The sequence below is a fragment of the Erigeron canadensis genome, chromosome 2 (genome assembly GCF_010389155.1).
Source record: "Erigeron canadensis isolate Cc75 chromosome 2, C_canadensis_v1, whole genome shotgun sequence".
Lineage (NCBI taxonomy): Eukaryota > Viridiplantae > Streptophyta > Magnoliopsida > Asterales > Asteraceae > Erigeron > Erigeron canadensis.
This window is the reverse complement of record NC_057762.1, coordinates 20286430-20306347: the sequence shown is the minus strand read 5'-3', so window position 1 is coordinate 20306347 and position 19918 is coordinate 20286430. Positions and strand designations below refer to the sequence as shown.

Here is a 19918-nt window from a genome sequence, read left to right as displayed (position 1 = left end):
TAATCTTACTTCTAGGGGCTACTGCATGAAATGAAGGAGCTAATCTATCCCAATCTTCAATCTTTTCGCTCCACACATCATCCAAAACCAGTAGAAATCATTTCCCCGTAAGTTGATCTCTAAGAGCTTCTTGAAGCAAATTTAGATCTATGAATTTCTTCTCTTTCTTTTCTTCACCCGCTATAGCTTCATATATAAGTTTGCTTATATTGAAGCTATCAAACTCATCTGAGACACAAACCCATGCCTTGAGTTCAAAGTGCTGCTTGACTTTTGGTTCGTTAAACAATAGTCTAGCAAGAATCGTTTTACCCATTCCACCCATACCAACAATCGGTACGATGCTAAAGTTGTTTTGATCACATGGTTCATGATCTGTTATTAGCTTCCGGAGCAAAACTTCCTTTTCATGTTGATGTTGTCCCTAATCGTTTGATTCACAAAATAGAGCGAGAGAAATATACTAGAAATATAATCGTGTATTGATAGATTAATGAAAGTGTTACAGACACTTGTATATATATACATTTACCGAACCATCATGACTATTCACGACTGGTCATGTCTATTCTAAACTATCTACCATTGTGGTTGTTCACCAACAGTCACGACTTTCTACATGTAACTTCCAATAACCGCTATTCGGTTATTATCTATTATATTGACCCACTAAACCCCTATATTTACATAACACATAAATATAGTATTAATCGAGCAATGAATCGGGATTATGGTCCAGATTCTCCCCCTTAATTTCGATAGTTGCTTCGTCCTAGATCTTGAACCCCTAAATTTCGCTAAGAGACATATGGGTGTACCTATCTTGAGTTTGATGCTGTAAAGTCTATTCCTTGATCTCTCAATCTTCATCAGCAGCCTCTTACTTTTGTCATGTAAAGTCAGTGTGTTTCCTTCCATGACAACTTTACACCCTATCTCCTTAAGTTGTCCTAGACTCAGTATGTTGCTCTTTAGGTTTGGAATGTAGTATACTTCCGATATAATCTTCTGCTCGTGATTCCTACATCCTAACAATACAGAGCCTTTTCCTTTTATCTCTACATACGATCCATCTCCAAAACGAACATGTCCTGTTATGTTATCATCAATATCCCTGAAGTGACTCTTAGTCCCCGTCATATGGTTGCTAGCACCATTATCTAAATACCAGATGCTTTCATCTATTAGCATACTTTTCGGGTTGAAATTGTCCTTCATTTAACAGTACCTCTTCGTGCTCAGTTTTGTGCATTGCCATTAACAATGATGGCTCTTCGTCTTCTTGAATAAGATTCCATTGTTCCTGCGTTGTCGGCAGTTGATTGCAGTCTTTCCTATAATGTCCAAATTTTCTGCATCTGTGACATTGTACTTTGCTCATATCCCTCACTTGCTTATTCCACTTTGCATTTGTTCTCGCCTTGTGAGTTGAGCCTTCCCCTTTCGAGTCGTTTTTATTTTATTGTGTTGCCAGTTTCCTCGTGAAGAGTTTGATCTACCACGTCCGCGATTGCCGAATCGCCTTCCTCTTCCAGAGTGTTCGCCATGTGCGAATAATAAGTTTTCCTGGCTGTTTCCACGTCCGCCTTTCTTGAGTCTGATTCTTTCCTCATACGCTTTTAATTTTCCAATGATCTCGTCGAACGTCACTTCGTCTAGATCAGAGTTTTGTTCTATGGATGCCACTATTTGGATAAACCTATATGGCATGGAATCTAAAAGTTTTCTCATTAGTCATGGTTGATCCAAGGTGTTTCCTAATTCTTTTGCCTTAGTGGTATAACTATTTAACTTAGCGGTAAAGGCATCTAACGTGTCGTCCTCCCTCATTTGGAGTGTTTGAAATCCAATCATCAACGATTGTAAGCGTGCCTTGTGCACTTTATCTTCTCCGACATGTCTCTTTTTTAACGCCTCCCAGACTTCTTTCACAGTCTTACACCCCGCAACTTGCAGTATCACGTCTTCGGTCAATGCTTGGTATAAAAAGGCAATCATTGCCTTATCCCTTTTCGTATCGGGTTCCGCATCTTCCTTAGGTTCTATCATCTCCCATAATCCATTCGCTTGAAGTATAACTTTGATTTGAATGGCCCAAACGGTATAATTTGTTTTTTTCAAAACGGGGCATTGATAATGAGAGATTGGTACAGCGGGTTTTTGTATTACTAAGGCGCCATTAGGATTTTCTCCAGACATGGTTTTTATTCTAATAATCTTCACTTTCTAAAATTTAGAACTTTCCTAATAGTATAGAATAAATTTATACTACTAGTAAATTAGAAATCTAAGAATGATTTAGATTTCCAACCTTTATGTTGTGGATATCCAAAAATAATTCCTCTTACAGAACCGTTGTTGAGAGAAGCGTCCTTACCTTGTCCAACTGATAAAAGTGTTGTCAAAACCCAAAATTGAAGAATTTCTCTAAGAAAATCTTATCCAAATAGAAACCTAAATAATTATTTCCTTTGTCGGCCCAAATAAACAAGTCCAAGTCTTTTATTCCTTTTGTGTCCTCTTTCTCGTACGCTGCTTTCCACAAAAGTAGTCTCCCCTTTTTTTAATTAAAAGCCCAAAGACAAATAAATGGCTTTTTCCTCTTTGTGTCGGTCTCCAATGAACCGCTGCCCACAAAACGTATTCTTCCCCAAATCAGAAACGATGCCCTATTAATCAGTGGATTTGACTTGGTTTGATGATTCCTTCCATCGTGCTTTCCTCTTCTTCTTCAAGAGTGTGATCGAAGTCGGTTAATCTTTCCTTCAATCGGTTATCTTCCTCTATTCTGAATATGATTGAAGTGTGTTACCGCCTGCAACTTCCGTCGGTCTTTAGGTAATTCCGGTTGTGCACCACCGTAGATACTCCAACGTATTCCGATTATAATTTCAAGTAAGTTTCTTATTTTCTCTTCTTCCTGTAACCGTTTCCACCACCGTAGAATTTCCGGTTGATGTTTTTTCCTTTTTATTTCCGGTCACAGTTTTTGAATCAAACAGCCTGATTGCTCTGATGCCAATTGTTGTCCCTAATCGTTTGATTCACAAAATAGAGCGAGAGAAATATACTAGAAATATAATCGTGTATCGATCGATTAATGAAAGTGTTACAGACACTTGTATATATAGACATTTACCGAACCACCATGACTATTCACGAATGGTCATGTCTATTCTAAACTATCTACCATTGTGGCTGTTCACCAACAGTCACGACTTTCTACATGTAACTTCCAATAACCGCTATTCGGTTATTATCTATTATATTGACCCACTAAACCCCTATATTTACATAACACATAAATATAGTATTAACCGAGCAATTAATCGGGGTCATGGTCCACAGTTGACGTCCAATGACACCAGTTGGTAATAAAGAGGTCTGGTAACATCTATTTATATTTTCTGACCTTTTATCTTTCACAAACAAACCAAGATCATTTCTTTCATTATACAGTTGTTGTAAATTGGTGGTAATATCATTTAGCTTGTGGTGCATATCAGTATTTGATGATGAGAAAGTACTAGTACCACAAGTTGGGATGAACTTTGTTACCTTTTTGGTAATGCCTCCTGCAGGTTTTTCTGTCAGCTCATAATGCATAACATCAGTAGCCAAAGAGTCGAGTATATCATCTATGTCATTGGCCAAATGTTGGAGACGATTGAGCCATATTTTAACTCTTTTATCTTGTATTTCCTTCTCAGCGGCATCGTTGAGCAGATCTTGGATCAGGGGTAATGAGGTCTCCAACTTCTGCAACTGGGACTGAATTTTCTTGGAACGAGTAACCTTGTTTGAGGCTGCAGAGGCTAGCTTCTCAAAAACAATTGGGAGCAACGCAGAGAGAATGATTTCAGCCATTACAGTGAGATAGAAAACAGCTAGGATGTTGTAGTAGAGATTGATCTGAATAAGGGTGCATATACAAGATTTCAATTTTTGGTTTAGTTAACCAAGTAGACGGTGCAAACAATTAAGTAATTTGTTATGGTCAACGTACTTGCTGCTTACTCGTTTTTAATTTCCATTGAGCAATGAAATACGGGATCCATATCTCCAAACAATTACTGTAATATCTATATATATATATATATATATACATAAAAGAAAAGAAAAAAATACCAATACATATAAAACTGGCACTATCACATATATGCTATACATATAAAACTTATTGACACGATGGATCACATAATACTATCTATTGAATTGAAAACTAAAAAAAAAAAAAATTAAACCCCCTACGTACTTTCGTTGTATACTTGTATATATGAAATTGAAGCAATAAATAGTTCAGTCAGAATAACACTCTACTCATTTTGATACTGATTTTTGAAACAAAAATTTTAAGGACTGAACTACTGAAGGTGGACGAAATGGATCCCTAAAAAATGCAACTTATTTATGTGGAGACTTGCTTTAGATTGTATCCCGACTCTCACGGCTCTCAGGAAAAGGAACTGTGTCTTTGAGATGTCGACGTGTGGCTTATGTGATCAATAGGACGAATCTACAGAGCACCTGTTCTGCTCGTGCACGGTATCTATGGTGGTGTGGAATTGTACAAGTCAGTGGTGTGGGTTAACCCCGGTTTTCTTTTTCGACGTGAAAGATTTGTTCAAGATTCATGATCACCCTAGGATTGGCGGGGAGAAAGAGATCGGCTATTCAAGGAATTTCTTTTTTGACCTGCTGGTGCTTGTGGCTTGCGCGCAACGAGAGGAGATTCAGCGGGGGTATGTCGCAAAAAGATGTAGCAAACTTTTATGCATAGTCAGGGAACACAACCAATGAGAAATATACGGAAATTGTGGCCTGATTAAATTTATAGATAACTACTTTATGTATCTAACTTCTTTTCTCATGTTACAACAGCAAATGAATGAGTAATTTAACAGGAACATTAAAGCTTACCTTTCTATCAAATGTTCACCAGCCATATTATCATTGTCGTTTCCATCATCAGAACTTGGTCTAGGACATCGGCTTTTACATGGATCAAAATCTACACTCTATATTAAGATCATTTCAGTTTTCAACCATCCTCGTCAACAATGTCATAACAAACACAAAAGGTTGTAATGTTATAGAATTTTAGGAATATATTCTGGTTACAAATCTAAAATAAGACCATCAAAGAAAAGTAGTAATTGATATCAATTATCAGAATAGTGAATGTACCATATCATCTTGCAAAAGAAGTCTATCCATCAGCATGAGTTTTGTACTTAGCCTCCTGGTTCTGCGTTTAAAGTAGGATTAACCTCAAAATTATAGCTACTCCAAAATCTTATTCAATTAACATTGTGCGCCAAAGTTCGAACATCATTGCAGATGATGCAAACAACATTAAGAAAAAAATGGTTGAAATATATACCTTCTTGTCAATGGTTAGATTTTATACGCCAACTTTCGGGATATACGAGAGAAGCAGCCAATAGGATCCATTTTTACTCATCATCTTTTCTTACAGTTCTTCATTTGGGCAATTGTACATTTCCAAACTAAGAAGTGAAGGCAACAACGTTTCTAGTAGATCTTTCATCTTTGTGCAATTACAAATGAAGAGATGTTGAAAGGAGCTGAGGTGTTTGGAGTCCCTGTGAAGACAAGAAAGATTAGATAAGGGCGGGGGGAGTACCGAGTACTCGTGGAGTACCCAATCTCTTATTCAATCAAAACTCTCCTACTCTAATATTAAAGACAGAAGGAGAGATTATTAAAGACAGAAAGTAAAAGTGCCATGAAATTCTAATATTTCAACTAATTCTTTTATTAAAAAATAAAAAAAAATTACAAGGTCTTTGACCTTGGCTGTATCCACTGTTCGAGTTTTACTTTCTACATTTGTTAAATAGCAAGTTACAACTCTGTTTACTGTTTCTACTAGCCTAAGTTGAGTATAAAAACACAACACGGATCCAAGCTGAATGCTTTAATCGTTGTGAGAATTAGTAAGTAATAAATGCGTATATCTTTAAGACACTAATGTTGGTTTATATAGACATTAGCCCATGCCTTAGATGTCGTCCATTGTTTCCCACACGCAGGGCCGGCCCAATAAGCTTAACAGGCTAGGCAAGTGTTTAAGGCCTGCACTTATATAAGGCCTCCAATTTTGGGCTTTTAATTTTGGGTTATTACTTTAAACTTTACAAGCTTGTTTTATATATATATATATATATATATATATAGGAAGGTTTATTTGAGAACTCACAAATAAAAAAGAACGCTAGAACAATTCTGGACCACTCATTTTCTTATATTTTCTCTTTCTTCCATTAAATAAGTAAATTCACCCAAATCATTTAAAATGTTTTATCTCACAAACCGTAAATCGTTAGACGAAACAAAAAGCATGGGTAGTTTTAAAATTTCGTCCTCTTTCATTAGAGATCTAATTCGATATAATTTTGACGACTTTTTAATTTTTGTTTTTTTTCCCCATCGCGTTCATCCTACACATGTGTAGGTTCTTCCTACACATGTGTAAGATCATTGTTTTCACATATAAATTAGTAAATGAACATATGTACACAACAATGAAGGTCAAGGGCGGAGCCCGTCAATCCATGGCGGAAGAATAGCGGCTAAGGGCGGAGCCCGTTAGGTAGATCACCCCTCACTGGTCACCCCCTATGACCTATTACCCTATGACCTATCACCCCCACTAGCTTTGGTTTATGAATATCCTTAAGGGCGAAGCCCATTCCGAATCATAATTTTTGTTCAACCTACACATGTATAAGTTATGTGTGACTACCAAAAAGAAAACAAAAATTAAAAAGTCGTCAAAAGTATATCGAATTGGATCTCTAATGAAAGAGGACGAAATTTTAAAACTACCCATGCTTTTTATTTCGTCTAACGATTTACGGTTTGTGAGTTAGAACATTTTGAATGATTTGAGTGAATTTTATTATTTAATTGAAGAGAGAGAAAGAGAAAAAAAATGTGTGGTCCAGAATGGTTCTTGAATTCTTTTTCTTTTAGGAGATCTTAAAATAACTCACCCTATATATATATATTTATACTCTTTATATAAACAAACTATCCCTCTTCATATTAAACACTCTACCTTTAAATTCTCTATTTTACCCTTTTAATTTACACTACCACCAAACACTTTAATCCTGAAATATCAAAAATACCCTTAAGAAAACCTTACGCCCAATTTGTCTCCTTTCCCTTCCCTCGAAGCTGCTCACAAATTATACAAAAAACACATTCATACATCCCCCAGAACAAAACACACACATACATCCCCTCAGAACCGCCTCCCTCTAAAACAAACATAGCCATCGCCCCCCATAAGTGTCGTTGTCTCCGCCATCTAAAACACACATAGCCATAGGTATGGTGATCCGGTAATCGTGCGGGTACCGTTAATTAACCAGCGTTTTTTTTCTTATGTCTCGCCGCATCGCGCGGGTACAAGGCTAGTATATATATATATTAACAGACCCATTATTTCACTGAGCTTTGGTTATCAGAGCCTTTTACTTGCCAAAATAGTTCTCGGTTAATTTTGGTAGTTTAAACTTACCTTCTATCTTGTCTTAATTACGAATAAAATTTATTTAATCATGGTGATGGTTTCTGTCTTCCCTCATGGGTTCTTAATTGAAATACAAAGTTGGAAATTAGTTTCTATGAACAAACTGTTTTGTACTTTACAGGGGATATATACGTTAGAACTTAGAAGGTTTGTAATCTATGTTTGTGGTTCATGCGGATAAACGATGAAGGCTTTTGTTAGAGACCTGAAAAAAGGCCCCCAAAAACGATGCCGCTTAGAGCCACCAACAAAGGTTAAGCCGGCTGCCCACACGTCTTGAGTAAAATGTATTTATCCTGATTACTAAGTAAGAAAAAATATAGTTATCTTTACTCTTTTATAACCACACAGCTACCGCACCTCTACCGCCATCGCCAACGAGTCATTGATTGTCGCCGTCACCACTACCGTCACCATCCATCGTTATCACTGTCGATTACGATGTATTGTGTGGATACGTACACATAGTATGTATTATGTAAGAAGCATTTTGTATGAAAGTAGAACTTTCGACCAGTATGATTTTCTATTGAAAGAAATAATAGTTAATAACTGCTTATGTCGGTGTTCATGAAAGAGTCTAAAGTCTCATCCAATCGTTTGGATTTGAAACATTCAATCGAATTACCAATGGGTAAGTTATTAAATGAAGATGGTAGTTGGCGCATCAAAGTCATGAGAATATCTATATCTATTCATAATATAACTAAAAAAAAAAGTTGGGGTACATTTAACATCCATAATCGTTCTCTTTTAATTTGATACTCTCTTCTTATTAATTCTCGATTTTTTTAATATTTATTTAATAAAAAATGATTTTTTTATTATTATCTATATATATATACCACTTAAAAAAACTCTCCCATATTCTCAACCCTAAAAAAGAACCTACGGCAAAAAAAAGCAACCATCGACTACCAACAAGTTTTTTTAATTTATATACTTTGTTTATATTTAATCATTTTTATTATTTAAAATTGAATTCTTATAATATTATTATTTTTATTATTATCTCTTTTAATTTAATTTGTTATCCATTATAGGTTCATTATAGTTTCTTCTTCAACAACAAAAAATAAGACCACATTATTTCACTTGAAGATCTTAAGTCAAAACATGTTAACTATCATCTATGACTCCTTGTTGTGCATGTATAAACTATTTCGGAGTGGAACAACCCGAAGAAGATCAAAACGTTCGAGATGCTCTTTGTTGATAAATTGTTATGTATTTTTCAAATTATATACTCTATATTTTTTGTATTCTCTTTTTATTTAACTAAAGTTTTAAAAAAAGGGTAAACTGAAATCAATATTTATATGTAGTTAATTTTCATATGTTTCTTTTTTAGAATTCGTATTTTTTAAGTTGTGATATTGGTCATACACTTTTTATTTCACAATTATTATAAGATTTATATATCTTGAGACTACCCGTCCAATGGACGGGCCTGAGCACTAGTTATAGTATCAAAGTCAGGCATTAATATTAAAAAAAAAAAATCAAACTCAGCAGGAGTTACCCTATTAATCGTCGTGCCTTCAAGCAGATTAGTAGAGGTTTTCCTCCCATCGGGTATTTGACAGAGGCATTTCTACTTCGAGAAAACTCTCTAGCGCGGACCCGGTTAAAACAACGTATGTTATACCTTCAGTTATCGAATCGCGACATGAAGTTTCCAAAGAAATTCACTTTTAAAAAAATTTGAAGGAATTGGAGTCTTAATGGACCGGCAAATGATAAAATTAGAATTTGAATGAATTTTAATTTGTTTTTGTTTGGTTGATCGGAAAAAAATGAAATTTAAGAATTGTATAAAATATGTATATATATATATATATATATAGGGTAAGGTTCAATTAAGAACCATTTAAATTGGAATAAACCATGAGAACCTCTATATTATAACTTGATGTTCATATGTGATAGATTTATGTGAACATATTCGTTCACGTAGGTTCATTTGAGAACCATTCATATATGAACATAGGTAATATTAGTTATAACTTCACATGTTCATATGTGCATGTATTTGTTCACATAGACTATTCACATATAAACACCAAGTTATAATTAAAAGGTTCTCATGGTTCTTCCAATTCAAATGGTTCTCATTTGAACCTTTTCCTATATATATATATGGGAAGTGAAGGTAGTACTGTTAGGCACCTAAATTAGGTGAAATCCCTCTCACATGTTGATTTTTTAATCCATAAAAAACATGGGGGTCTATTATTTATTCATTATATATTTATGGATTAAAAATTTAGCATGTGAGAGGGATTTCACCCAACTTATATGCATAACAACACCACTTTCACTTTTCCATATATATACATATAGTGTTGAGATATTGTGAGAACCAGTTAATTGTCGAGAACTACGGGAACTAATTATATCCATTAGATTAAATAGATCAATGGTTAATAAGAATTAATGGCACTTTTGTAATTAAATTAACTATTTAAACAGTAAAACCTATTGAAAGGGTATAATGGGTTTTTAAAATTATATAATGATAAACCGATTTATAAAAACGGATGCCACGAAATTCATGGATCTGGTTTATTATATCCGTCAACTTTCTACCCATTCTCAATTAATATACATACTTTATTTGACTATTATGATGATAAAAATTGTGAGACATCGACTTTTTTTTTTTTCATTTTTAAATCTGACTGAAATTTATTTCGATATGTCAACGACCACACAACCGAACACAATTACGAGATACCACCAATCAAATAATATATAAAAAAATATATGATTGTTTTATATGTACGCAAGTGTATATTTGATTTTTAAGGTGTAAATAAGTGTATATTAATCTTTTGAGGTGTACATAAGTGTATATTAATCTTTCGAGGTGTACCCAAATGTTTATTTAATTTTTGAGGCATACACAAATATATAAGAGTTATGCTGGATGACAAACAAAAAACTAATTGTTACAAACATAGGTGACATGTGAGATACTCCAATGAAACAAAAGATAGAAAAAAAAAAATACATAGAGGTGGTTTAATTGGTGGAAGTTGAGTTTGTACACAGGTGTACAAAATTCACATGTGACAACTTTACTATATTTCCAAAGTGTACACAGGTGTACAAAATTCACATATGACCGTCATTATTATATTTTGAGGTGTACAGAAGTGTATCATTAGTTTAAACATGTAAACATATCAATTTTCCTAAATTTTTCAATATATAATGTTACATTTTTTTGTAAGTATAATTTTTATAAAGATTATGGTCTATTTTAATTATAAAAGAAATTACGTATTAACAATTTGTAACATAGTGATACTAATATAATAAGATACTAATATAATAAAAAAAATGCCATTTAAAACATATAATACTAATTGCTGATTACAAATAGAATTCAGTTAACCGAAAAATATTATGATTTATAGTGCGCCAAATGGGTTGTTACGAAATGTCGAAATCCATGCGATATTCAGGGTGCTTTTATGTTGATTTGATAATAAATATATTTGTATTTATAAAATTACCATACTATCCTTGATCATTTTAATTAAATACTAGTTTTCGACAAGTTATGGGTTCTCATTTTATCTTTTAGCGATATATATATACTAGATATTTTACCCCGCGCGATGCGCAGCTAGTTAAAAAGGTTATTTTATGCATTAATAAGTAGCTATTCTATAGGCTTATTATGTTGAAATTGATTATGTTATAGTTAATGGTTAATTCCTAGATTACTCTGGTCATCTTTTGTCTTTTCTAACATGTCGGTATCACAGTCACTAAATCTACTATAGTGATTACACACCAACATTTAACCTAAGATATTTTGATATCATCAACAAATCAAACGTAAATCGATAATGTAGCATGATATCTATATATTCATCAAACGAAATAATATATACAAAGTAAAAAAACTAAGTATGACAAAAATTTAGTCATATAAAATACACATAAATACAATACGAATAAGTAAAAAACTAATAAGATAAATAAGAGAAAATCATTATAGTTTTTGCTTTCAGTTATGCTGAAAAAATGGAGAAAAAACCTTATGTAGTGACGGGAAAAAATAATCCTAAACACAATTAGGAAATAAAGTATTTTATCTCCAACAATCAAGAAATTCATTCGTAAAACTCAAAATAACTACTATTATCATTATAAAATAGACATTTTTTGTGGCTAGAATAATCAATTTTGGTTAAGGTTTCGGCCAAGAGAACGAAGGAGAAACAACAAAATTGTTTGGTCGTGTATAACCTAATAATATTAGAAAAGGTAATAAAATATCATGGATTATGAGTCATGAATTATGAAGTGTTTATAATTAAAATAAAAAAGTTAAAAAATGTCATGCAAGGTTAATCGTGATTTTTTATATATGTTTGATTTATATATATAAATATAAATTATATATATATGCTTTTTCTATATGCCATATTTAAAATATATGTATAATTATATTATATTATTTAATGAAAATCTATTAGTGTGAAAAAAATATGGAGGTGCCACGTAGGATAAATCCTATGTGGCATGTTTAGAGATAATTTTAATTTGAAGTGGATGGCTTTAAAAGGTTAGGATAACTATTATTTTATCATGTATATATATATATATATATAATTTCTTTATCTTGAGAACTATTTATTTTAACAATCATGAGAACTCTTAAATTATATATTTATTCACATAACCAACCATTAACCTTTTTGACTTATTATTTGTGTATGGTTAAATTTTGACGTATAATAATTTTGTGCAATTATATTTAGAAACTATTATCTTGGACAATTCGATTCACTTTTCCAACACCAAATAGATCGTTCTAAAAGTCTTTATTTTTTTCTAAAATAATTTCAAAAACAATTGAGTTATCTAAATGACTAAATCCTTACAATCTTCAAGCACAAGTAATTATCAATGTGAATTGGATCAATTCCTTAAAAATAAAGAAATCTTTTTCTTAAATAAAATAATAATTTAAAAACAAAGTAAATCAAATGTAATTAAATTTATAATCAAAATTTTGTATTAATGGTGTTCCCATGAGTGCTTTAAAACAAAAGAAAGAACTATAACAATTAACTCCTATAAATGTAAAAAGTAAGAAAGTTTAAAACCTTATCAATGAATCACCAATTTGTTGGCTAAAAACTTATAAAATTTTTAGTTGTTTTAAATCAAAGAAAGAAGATTAAATTTTATTTTTTTTTGCATAACATAATAAATTACCTTAAGAAATTACATTAATTTACTATAAGAAATTACCTTTGATATGAACCACAAGAAAGATAGATATAAAAGGGATGTATATTCTTAAATTTTAATGTTCCTAAAGCTGATTTTCTTCGTTAGCATAATTTGGTATAAAAGAAATCTACGAAATTTGAAAGATTTGATATGGTAAATATGAAAAGAATTTTATTTTTATTTTTTGGGTGTAAAATATTGTAAAATAAATATGGAGATACCATATAGGATACATCATATATTATGTCCCACGGTGTCACAATATACAAGGGTATAAAGGACACAGAACAGTTGTAGGGGGGGAGTGAATACAACTTTTCTTTAATTCTTAACTAATTTAAATAAAAAACCGTTTTAAAGACTCAGATTATAATATAAGCAATGTACATAATAAGAATCAATAAAACAGTAAAACAATAAGCAAGCATTCTTGAACACAGATTGTGGTTTTCAAAAGTAATCCTTTATTAAGATAAAATCTATACAAATAATTACAGGGTTGTTTCGGAAACAAGATAACCTACAAATATCTAAACAACCCTTGAAATAACAAACAACAATCAAAACGTTCTAGCTCAAGAGAAGCAGCCCAAGCTAACTTCTTACAGACTAAGCTGTGTGTAAGATCACAGAGAACTTGTGTGAAGAATGATTCAAAGGAATGTCACCCATATGCATACAAGGAATGTGGCTTTTATAGGCGAAAACCATTCTTCTCTTGGTATCCAATTAAGACACGTATTCTTCTTATGTTGGACGATCAAAGGAATATTGTGTCGTGCCTTCATCGTACTTGTGGTCCCCAAAACCTGCAGCACGTCATTTTGATCCTCCAATAAGATTATGGACACGCATATGTATTTCTATCACCAACCTAGATTCTAGGAACCTTCCTAGTCAAGTCATTTGTCCTTATCAACAAATCTAGGTTGTTATCTTCACTTAATTGTTAGACACAGATTGCTAGTTCGTCAAGAGCAAATCTGTCTAAGTGTTTCCAAGCTGACTGCTAATCCCAAGCTGTCTTCCACTAACAACTTGATCTTCTATCTTCAATCCTTCTCTTTGACTTGGACTGAATGCTATAACCATTTGATGCAACTTGAACAACACTTGCTTCCATAAGTTAAACAATTACAAAGTATGAAGTATGATCTGGGAAAGTTACATATCGCAAGTTGTGTCAGCTTAGTTTGAACCAGATGAGATTACAAGAACCAAAAGATTTCTAAGTGTTTATAAGTCGGATTTGTCATCATTAAATTTACAATTAACATTGGGACTCAACAATCTCCCCCTATTTGATGATGACAAAACCAACAACACTTTTCTAACTATCACCAAGAATCAAATAAAATATGACTAACAGCTTGTGACCCTTTGAATCTTTTGGGTTCTTTTTGATTCTGATATAACATTTTTCACAAGAAACTGATTATATATATATATATATATTAAATATTACTAAGAGAAATGATAAAATATATTACAAATGAAACTTATTGTACTCCTAAGATGTCCACAGTTTCTTGTTTAACTTCAAATGGAGGGGCAATTTTAACATCTACTTGTCTATCCCAACCTTCATCAATGAGAATCTGCTCATACCCATTACCTTGTTCACCATAATTGACACAGAATCTATACAAGGTAAATAGGTGCATTGTTGGTACCTGTTTGATTTATGTAGTTCTCTGAAAGACAGGTTGCCCTTTTGCATTTGCAAAAAAAATCCCATGCTCTGGCTTAGTAATGTGCATCCCACACCGTGCATCTTCTACTCCAACAGGCAGAGACAGATTAAGATGGCTTAGAAGTTTGTCAAGAGCTTCAGGTGCCAATTTCTCAAGTAGTTCTGAAGGGTTCAAGTTTTTGATGAAATCTGAGTGATCACCTTCAGGACCATCAAGCTTGACATGTCTTATTTTCTTTCTTTCAAGTGGCTCTTCTGACTCATCTTCTTCCATATCATAGTGCTTGGGTTTTGGGAGACTTGAGATATCAATCGTGTGTTTCACAATTATGGCCAGCTTCTTCTTAAGTGCTTCCAAAATAGTCTCTCTGTGGATACTTGGTTGAGTAAAGATTATGTCATGCAACTCAACCCATTCTGTATAACCTAGATCAAAGAGATTGTCTAGATCATAAGTTTCCCAGTTGTTTTCATAACCTCTTCTTGTGAATCTAATGCTAGGTATGGTATGCCCTTTTCTTCTTTTTAGAACAATTTGGGTGATCAGCTCTGGATGCCTTCTGTAATTGATTCTTTCTTTTGTTTTCCTCAAATCCATAGCTTTCCACCCGGCATGGGCTTCAACACTTTTCTGAACATCTTTGACTTTCTGTGAAGGAGTAGTGTGAACCTTCACTCTCTTTCTTTTCTTGCTTTCCTTCTTCTATGATCCCACAACTACCAATTCTTTATCTTTTTGATTTAATTGTTCTTGAAATGCTTTGGCCAGCTCAAGATCAAATTCCATAGAAGACATCTTTAATCTTTCCAATCTGTCTTCCATAAGTAATTTATAGGCATTTTTGACTGTGATACCCATTTCCTTTGCTTTTTTTGCAGCAAGCTCCCAGTCTTTCTCTTCCTCAGTTAGGACTTTTACACTACTTGAGCCTTCACTAGTTTCTCTTTTCTTCATCATATAATGGCCCAAGGTGGTGGTGTCTTCACTGGAAGACAAATCAGCAACAACTTCCTTTGGAGCTAGGTCAGCTTATGCAAGGACAGATTGGGAAGTTTTCCCTTTGTCTACAACATATTCAACATAAACTTCCTTCCTTATCTCTCCAACATCTTTCAAAGCACCACCAGTCTCCCCCTCAATTGAATCATCTATCTTTTGAGCTTCTTCATTCATATTTCTACCTCTTTCACCACCAGACTCAGATTCTGGCATTTTTATCTCCTCCTGAACTTCCTTATTAGAACCAAACACAACCAACCTTCTATCAAGGGCTTCCCTCTCAGCTCTAGCCTTGTCCTGCTTCACTTTCAGTCTAGCCAAGTATTCATCAACCTCCTTATCAACTTTGGCTTTTTCTTTCTGTTTTTCAATTTCAATTTCAGCCTCGGTCATCTTAGTCACCTTCTCCCCCTTTTTGTCATCATCACCTGGGAAGGAGCTGACTGGAGTTGCAAATACACCTCTTAATCTTGTGTTAAGAGTGTCTAATCTGAAATTGTTGGCAGCACAGGTTCTATGAAGATTAACATTATCATCATGAAGTAGCCCTAGATTAGGTCTCACACTTTTGGAGATATCCACCAGCTCTTTCTTGAAGTCAGCTTGTGACTTATTTGAATTTTTGAGTTCTATGGTGACATCTCTTGTGAACTTGTTGGCTGTCTTCTCAAACTGACTCAGAGTGCTCTTGTTTACTTTATTTTGCTCATTGATTGCCTTTGTTAGACCATCAAGAGACTATGTCAGCTTGCTTAGGCTCTTCTCCATCAAGTCAACCCTTTTTATACTTTCTTCTAATGTAGTCTGACTTTGACTCAGCTTCTCCACCTTCTTATCCGTCATCTTCTGATCCTTTTGGATCTTAACCAAGCCTTCAACCAGCTTTGAGCTCTCAACCTTATAGGTTGAAATGAACCCAGTGAGCTGATTTACCACATCTAAGAATGAGATAGTGGCAGCTTGGGAAGAACTTGCAGTTGGACTAAAGGCCACTGACTCTGGAAAGAGCAGCCTGCAATCCTTAATATCAGGGTCATTGGGCTCATATAGAAGGGGGTGGAGGCTAAGGGAGTTTTGGTGAATTTTCTCATGAGAGTGAGTCTCATGAGCAGACATGGCAGAGGTGACGATGTGCTTAACAGTCTGAGAAGGATTGACTTGTAATTCAGACTGTGGGCCAGTGGGAACATGTTGATCTTGATTTTGATCAACTCTTCCATTGCCATCTTCCATCAGATCATCCCTTGAGGATGGATGGGCAGGTACATCATCGAATGAAGAGTCACTTCCGGAGATAGTGACTGTATTCTCATTGACATCCTGAGGACCATCAATGGTTCCCTTTGCAGCACAACGGGCTAGCATGGCCTCCCTAAAGAGAGCCATGTAACCTACAGGATCCCTCTGTCCAAGGACAGATGCAGACACAGACCCTGCAGGTGTAATGTTAACTGTAGATGATTGCCCTTCAACAGAGGTGTGTTGTTGCACCAAAGTGTCCTTAGGGAGAGTAATTGAGGCCTGTATCTATTCTTGTGATCTAGAAGAGACATTGGCAGCCTGTGGACTCAAAGTGTAATAGAGAAGGAGTTTGATCAGCTTGGGAAAAGCAAGCAGTGTCACCTTGGCGTTCGATACTTGCATCCTTAGGCTGATTATCCTCAGGATTGAAGTGCATTGACTCTGACTCTTGTTGGATCTGGGCTGGATCCACTGTTGTCCCTTTAATGATATCATCAACCTTTTGGGAGGTTGATGATGGTGAAATTGGTGGACACACAGTATGGACCTTGGAAGGAGGTATTTGTTTCAATACCTTCACCCTGTTTGGAGGGTTGGGTAGAACAGTTGTTCCCTTTAACTCGTCTACACTCTTTTGGGAGAGTGCACATGGGTGTGGTGATTTTGGCTTATCAGCTTGGGTGGCAGGGACAGCTTCAGAACGTTCCTCAGCTTCCAACACACCTTGGGGGACTTTAAGTCTGATTATTGTTGATTTGTCAACCCCAGAGGCTGATATAGATTTTTTTGTGCGTTTCTTTTTAGCATTGTGAGGTACTAAGTCCTCAACAATGGGTCTTTTAGAAGCGGATTGAGAAGTGGTAGATGAGGGTGTGGCTAGGGTGGCTGATGTTGTGGCCAACCCTTCACCCTCTTTTGAAGAAGAAGAAGAAGAAGTAGATTTAGAAGAGTTTAAGGATTTAGAAGATTGTGTACCTTGTCTATCCTGATTGGCAGATTGGGTGTTGGACCCAGATCGCGTCGACGGAGAGGCAGCTTCTTCTAATGCTTCTTGTTCCCTATCTCTTGTTCTGCAAAAATCAAGGTAAATCTGCATTGCTTGGGTCAGACCCTGCGCAGTTACCTTAGGACTATTAAAGATATTAGAGTTAATGGCCTTACATTCTACAGTCTGGCCAGTTGCCATACTGAAGTCACTATCAAGAATTGCTTCAATGATTAATGAAAGAATTCTACCATAAGGTATGGTATAAGTCTTATTATTGACTCGACCAACGAAGTCTCTAAAAATGAGTCATGCATAATCTACTCTGGTCATAGTGACCATAGAATGAAAAAGTTGCAATTCTAAGGCATTAGGCTGATCGAAACTGCCTGCTTTCATTTGTAAGGTTTTGCAATTTGTGCTCAAAAGATAATTCTAAATACCAGTTAAATGTTTCATTTTGACCACTGAAGCCAATGGAACTGAATATTCACAGTTTGGCAAAATATTTTTGGCTTCAGTGTGAGTAGCCATAGTTTCGTAATCATCTTCATCCATATAGGACAGTTCGAATGCAGACCTAAGCCTTCTAAAGGTAATATATACCTGCAGTGGCGAAGCTAGAAATTTTTGAGTGGGGGGTCGAGATCTAAAGTTTTTTTTCCTAACGTTATTTTTCAGGTAATATGTTCGGGTCAGTGATTCGATTCAGGTCAGGTAAAAAATTAGATACTACTATTATAAAAAATAAGTTTCAATCACGGCAAAACTAAACATTTATCCAAGACAAGTAAACATTAAAAAGGAGACAAACGGTTGGTACCTGGTTCGATTCACTGAAAATATTAGAGTTCAGTCTTTCGACCTTTAAGAACCTTGAATTCAGTGGGCTTAGTTTTTATTTAAGTAATGAGTTTTAGTTTGGGCTAAGTATATTTGTTGGCTTATGTAAAATGTAATGGATCAATTTTATAGCTTAGTATATAAAAAAATTCACAATTAAGATGGGGGGTTGAAACCGAGTATATCGAAATTTTTCTACACGAAAATAATATACCCCATACATTGCAAAAAACATTTCGGGGGGTCGGGTGCCCCTCCCGGCCCCTATGTAGCTACGCCCTTGTATATTTCTTACCATTAAGGATGGTGCCTCTGATTGCAACTTCTCTCTTCTTCGTCTTTCCAACCACACAGCTCGCCCAAAATTCACAAAGAAGATCTTGAAACACCACATCTGGATTTTCAATCAGCATCTTGCCAAACGGATGATGCCATAAAAAGGCAACAATGTCATCATAACTTTCTGCCCAAGATGGTGGATGAACATTGGCAGAGACGAGATTGATGATCTTGATTTTACTTGTATCATGATCACCCGGACTAACAACTACTTCACTTCCCACCACATAAGATGAAAGCTTATTCGCGCTTATCGGAGCTGGGTATTGGACTCCCGATTCTGATGAGGAAGAATCATTATTATTATTATTGTTAGATTGAGTAGAAGCAGATGATGAATATAGTTTATTATAATTAATAATATCCATTAAAATAGCCGTTTCAGAGGGAAGAAAGAGAAATTTTTGATTGGTGGAATAATGACTAGTGGGGGTTCTTTTTGCAGAAACAACCGTTGCCTCCACACGTGTCATTCACCAATTTGAGAAAAAAAGGATAAATAAGTAAACAAAATAAAATAACGAAAATAATAAAACGCACTGAGATATTTAATAACAAAAAAACCACTAAGCTGGGTTAGACTCAGCTTGCTCTTTTTTTTCAAGGAAAATAACCAAGTATGAGAGAGTAGTCTGGGTTGGACACAACTTACCTTTAAATTTTGAGAAATAATTCAAGGAGTCAGATTTGTTATTACTTACCACACTGCATCTTACAAATTCAATATGCCAAGATTACTTATAAGATAATTGAACCTTGATTCATCCAATGGCTTGGTGAACAGATCAGCCAGCTGATTATCGGTAGGGATGAAGTGTAGTTCAACATCTTCTTTCATCACATGATCTCTAATAAAATTGATATCTGATATCAATGTGCTTAGTCCTTGAATGAAGCACAGGATTGTTGGAAATTGCTATGGCACTAGTGTTGTCACAAAAGATTGGAGTCTTTGAAGCAGTGACACCATAGTCTTGCAATTGAAATTGCATCCAC

General features: G+C 34.6%; 1 protein-coding gene and 1 long non-coding RNA gene across 2 annotated transcripts; both read right to left on the bottom strand.

Annotated features, from left to right (window-relative positions):
• Positions 1–2891: 2891 nt before the first annotated feature.
• LOC122587838 (putative disease resistance RPP13-like protein 1) lies at positions 2892–3867 on the bottom strand. Its single transcript, XM_043760002.1, has 2 exons — positions 3435–3867; positions 2892–3031 (listed from the first exon to the last, which is right to left on the bottom strand). Exons 1-2 carry the CDS (start codon positions 3865–3867, stop codon positions 2892–2894), a joined length of 573 nt encoding a protein of 190 aa, XP_043615937.1.
• A 1057-nt stretch (positions 3868–4924) lies between these two features.
• Positions 4925–5681, bottom strand: LOC122590301. The gene is made up of 3 exons (XR_006322455.1): positions 5384–5681; positions 5188–5248; positions 4925–5018 (listed from the first exon to the last, which is right to left on the bottom strand). It is a non-coding gene; the product is annotated as an uncharacterized LOC122590301 (long non-coding RNA).
• Between the last annotated feature and the right edge of the window lie 14237 nt (positions 5682–19918).